Below are 4,948 nucleotides of genomic sequence, written 5' to 3'. Positions count from 1 at the left end.
TTTTTTCTGGTGAGGTCAGCTGGGTCACCTTCAGCATGCAGTAAGTTAGTAAAATAAAGAGGGCGGCATCGCGGAAAGTTATCAGGAAAGCCCTGTCCGCATTTAAATCGGATGTATGGACTTACTTCGGATTTGTAAACAAGGAGGGGATGTAAGTAGGGATGCACTGATATTATAGGCTACATATAATAATAATAATAATAATAATAATAATAATAATTATAATTATATATATGGCGCGCCACGTCTGGCAGTGTTCAGCGTTGGTAGTGAACGGTGGTGTACATACAACAAAACAGTAGCCTCTTATGCCTCCTTGTGTAATGGCCCAAAATACAGAGCATGAGCGCATGAGATTAAGACGAGAGCTCGGCCCCATTCAGTCAGATGGTCATTATGGAGATTGAGAGGATGCTGTGTGTGTCTGCCAGCTGCTGACAGTGCAACGCTCGTGTTTATGTGTGTCCTGCTGCCTTTTTGTTAATTAAGGACAAAACGCACACACATTCTCAGTCTTGTCTGCTAATGCACTGCAGTCTGTGCTGGTCTTCAAAACAGGTTCTGTGGTTGTAAAGCATCGTCTGCACTTGTATTCACACCCCTCACAGAAAAAGACGGTCAGATCCCTTTGCAGAATAATCATAAACACACTGCTTGTCTTTGACGGTTAATGCACTTTCAGTTTATTTTTCTCTGTTGCTGTAGCCGTTCACTCAGAGCTTGGAAACACTGAACCTGGGCCACAACGCAGTGGGGAACGAAGGAGTGCACAAACTAAAAGACGGACTCATAGCAAACCGGTCCATCCTCAGGCTGGGTCTGGCCTCCACCAAACTCTCCTGTGAAGGTGAGATCTGGAATGAAGCGAGAAGTTACTGTACATATAAACATAATGAATTTGATGTTGAATTTTGGGCTCAGCTTGTGTGAAGCTCATATTATCGGTGTGTTTGTTCATATGATAGGAGCGGTCGCTATCGCTGAATTCATCGCTGAGAGTCCGAGGATCCTCCGGCTGGACATGCGGGAGAATGAAATCAAGACCGGAGGCCTCATGGCTCTCTCGCTCGCCTTTAAGGTCAACTCGTCGCTGCTCCGACTCGACCTGGACCGAGAGCCCAAGAAAGAGACGGTGAGTGTTTGTTAAATTGGAAGGGGAAAAGATTTAACTTAATATAAGTACAACTGCCTGTATTTAAAGCTAAAACAGTGTTAGATGTAGTAAGTTCTGTTCATTTATTTGAGTTCTCTGAGACCGATTTAAAACTATATTTCATTCTTCATATATTTAAATGTTTTTGAGATATACGGGTAAATATTGCTGTTTGTTACAGTATAATGTTATATCAGTGCAAATATATTCTAATTAAATGTTCTATATTAATATATTACTAAATTCAAGTGGGATCGCTATCGCTGAATTCATCGCTGAGAGTCCGAGGATCCTCCGGCTGGACATGCGGGAGAATGAAATCAAGACCGGAGGCCTCATGGCTCTCTCGCTCGCCTTTAAGGTCAACTCGTCGCTGCTCCGACTCGACCTGGACCGAGAGCCCAAGAAAGAGACGGTGAGTGTTTGTTAAATTGGAAGGGGAAAAGATTTAACTTAATATAAGTACAACTGCCTGTATTTAAAGCTAAAACAGTGTTAGATGTAGTAAGTTCTGTTCATTTATTTGAGTTCTCTGAGACCGATTTAAAACTATGTTTCATTCTTCATATATTTAAATGTTTTTGAGATATACGGGTAAATATTGCTGTTTGTTACAGTATAATGTTATATCAGTGCAAATATATTCTAATTAAATGTTCTATATTAATATATTACTAAATTCAAGTGGGAAAAAAAACAGTGGAAGTTATATATACACTACCGTTCAAAAGTTTGGGGTCAGTAAGATTTTTTATTTTGTTTTTAATAATCATGAAAAATAAGGTGTATCACAGTTTCCACAAAAATATGAAGCAGCACAACTGTTTTCAAGATTGATAATAATCAGAAATGTTTCTCGAGCAGCAAAGCAGCATATTATACTGATTTCTGAAGATCATGTGACACTGAAGACTGGAGGAATGATGCTGAAAATACAGCTGCGCATCACAGAAATACATTACATTTTACTATATATTCACATAGAAAAATTGTATTTTAAATTGTAATACTATTTAACAATATTATTGTTTTTACTGTATATTGGATCAAATAAATGCAGTCTATCTTTTTCACTAACTACACTTAATTATATACCACAGATGCATCTATGACCTTTTTATTGCATTACTATACCACATCTTTTTTCTATCGCTGCTCTCACAGGTGAAGTGTTTCATTGAGACACAGCGTGCCCTGCTTTCAGACATTCAGAACGGCTGCAAGAGGAACTTCATCCTGGCCAAAGAGAAGGAAGAGACGGAACAGAAGATGAGGCAGTCGATTTCAATAGCCGAAATCGCCATGGAGGACCAAACTCAAGAGGATGAAGATGCATCTGCTGAGAAAAGCGAGGAAGAAAACACCACCGATGAGGGCAGTGCATCTGAGAGCCAAGAGGTCGACGATCAAAACCCGACACTACAAGACGACTCTGACTCGGACACGGAGGATGAGGATGCAGCCGATGAGCCGAAAACTCCTGCGAACACCACATCTCCCATAGCGATTCCTGCAATAAACGCCTGTAAGGCCGTGCCCTCGATGCCTCCTCTACCAGGATCTCCAGCGGTAATTACAGTGACCGAAGCTAGCGCTGTCCCAAGAGCCCCACCATCTCCTGGCCGCTGCTTTTCGGTGTCTAGTCCCGGCAGAGGACACAAAATCTTTATGGTAACACGTGTGGAAAGCCCTCCGGAGCAACAACAGACGACTGTATTGGCGAAAGGTGTCAGCGAGGGGGCGTCACAGAGCCAAACATGCACACAGACTAATATAAAAGCACCTTTTGATGCACGTTCACAACCGCTTGAGCAGAAACCAACAGCATCTGAGCTCAGCACGTTAACATCACGTGCAGAAACAACACCAGCACCTGTTGAACTGCTCAACACGTCTATGTCTTCACTTGCGGATAAGCAGGAGAACCTGAAGGAGTCACAGACAGAAATCGCACAGGATCCTGCTACGCCATTTGAAAGCCTGAAGGACGCCGTCCTTGTCGATCAGACTCACTTAAAGCAACAGTTGACTGTAAATACAAACACAAAAAAAACGCAAGAGACGCAAAATGTAAGCGAGAAGGACCAGACGTTCTGTCCTCACACCGAGCAGAAACAGAAGTCCAGTTCCATCCAAACAGAGCCATCAGTTTCAGGACAATCCCAGGATGAGACGCTAAGCCCAAAAGCCGAACCATGTCCAGAACAGCTGCAGGAAGTTGATAACGGAGAGAAACAAGTGCAATCTAGTGAACAGCAACGGGCCGCTCAGCTGCAGCCTTCACTGGAGGTCACAGCAGGTCACGAAGCCCTCGATGAGGAGGAAGACTGCAGTGCTCGAGTGGGATCTCCTGACGTGAGCTCCACGGAAGAAGACAAAGGTCATCCTGCTGGGAGCATGGGAGCAACGCTGCCCAACGGGCTGAAGCCAGAATTTGCCTTTCACCTTCTCGAACCCAAGGGACCCAAACCAGCCAGCTGCATTATGGAGCATGGTGAGTTACGCTGGATTACCTCATATTCAACTCCATCATTCCACAATATTGGAGCACATTTATTTGGATTAATTTACATTGTTCCTAAAAACCTGTTCACACCAATTCTGATACGACTAAATGACATAATAAAATATTCCCATTAGGGCTGTCATGATTCCTTGATTAAATATGAGCACTCGATTATAAATAATCCTCGATTGCATTTTGCATGTGTCGATTAACCGGCAAAATAATGGAAGTGGCGCATTCCATGGACGAGAGTCCATGAAAAGCATTATTAGCATGACCGAAATCATAAATAAAGCATAGTGCTATTGTGAATTTACAAAGGCTGCGATTCAATTAAATAGGCTAAATATATGCGCTGCGGGTTTAAAATGCGCTTTATTTCTATGCGTGCTGGTTACGTGCATCTCAGATCGGCTCCGTTCACAGTAAATGCTGCTCCACACAACCATTTATTTCTGCATATGCTGTGATATGTTCATATGTTCATCTTGGAACAATGTGCACCATTCTATCAGAGTTATAAGGTAAATCATTTATAAACCTACGCCAGCACAGGATAATACACTGTTATCTTTCTAAATATGCGAACTGTTCATTGCGACTTCAAAATAAAAGATTAAACCCTCGCTCTGAGTTTGATGTCCTGCATGCTTTGATGTCCACACATTCTTGTTCAAGAAATGACAGCGGCTGTAGTATTTCTATCATAAAGAAGTGGCCAAATATTAAAGATTGTGGACATTTGAATTAAAAGTTTAGTCAATATTAAACAAAAATTAGATTGCACTGTAAAGTGTAAAATCAGGCTGTTGGCGCCTCTGCAGGCATTTGATATAGTACATAATGTACATAAGTTATGATTAGATTGTTTTATTTCACTATGTATTTTAGGGCTGGGCGATATAGCTAAAAATATTATCAATGATATAATGTTTCATATCGTTCGGTATTGATAATTATTGACATTTTTTATAACCTTATTTAAAACAAAAAGCAATATAATTTTTTTTTTTATTTAACCACTATTTATAATTAACACAATTTATTTTCAAATATTTTTTGTTTTAACAATTAAACACAATAAAAATTAAACATATCTCATTTCTAATGTTTCATATGCAGATTAAATAGGTCTTGAGGAAACTTTTAGCTTGTTTCCCGAGGCCACAGGAGGGCGCAATGAACAAAATAATGCAGCGCATTTAAATTGTCAGCGCAAGGAAGTAACTCTATAAAAAAAACGTGCATTACGTAAATTAACTCATAAAAATCAAATATAATTTCGTAAA

General features: G+C 40.6%; 1 protein-coding gene across 2 annotated transcripts in view; it reads left to right on the top strand.

The window, feature by feature from the left end:
* The window catches only part of LOC107558564 (protein phosphatase 1 regulatory subunit 37-like), a 37,226-nt gene extending 32,675 nt beyond the window's left edge, over positions 1-4,551 (top strand). For both annotated transcript variants that reach the window (XM_016242221.1, XM_016242220.1), the window contains 3 exons: positions 706-847; positions 966-1,132; positions 2,318-4,551. In XM_016242221.1, coding sequence (XP_016097707.1) covers positions 706-847; positions 966-1,132; positions 2,318-3,793 — 1,785 coding nt within the window. In that variant the 3' untranslated portion in view covers positions 3,794-4,551. The remainder of the gene's footprint in view (positions 1-705; positions 848-965; positions 1,133-2,317) is intronic.
* Positions 4,552-4,948: the final 397 nt, after the last annotated feature.

Source organism: Sinocyclocheilus grahami, unplaced genomic scaffold, assembly GCF_001515645.1.
Source record: "Sinocyclocheilus grahami isolate Dianchi unplaced genomic scaffold, SAMN03320097.WGS_v1.1 scaffold649.1, whole genome shotgun sequence".
Classification (NCBI taxonomy): Eukaryota; Metazoa; Chordata; class Actinopteri; order Cypriniformes; family Cyprinidae; genus Sinocyclocheilus; species Sinocyclocheilus grahami.
This window is presented reverse-complemented; position numbering and strand designations above follow the sequence as displayed.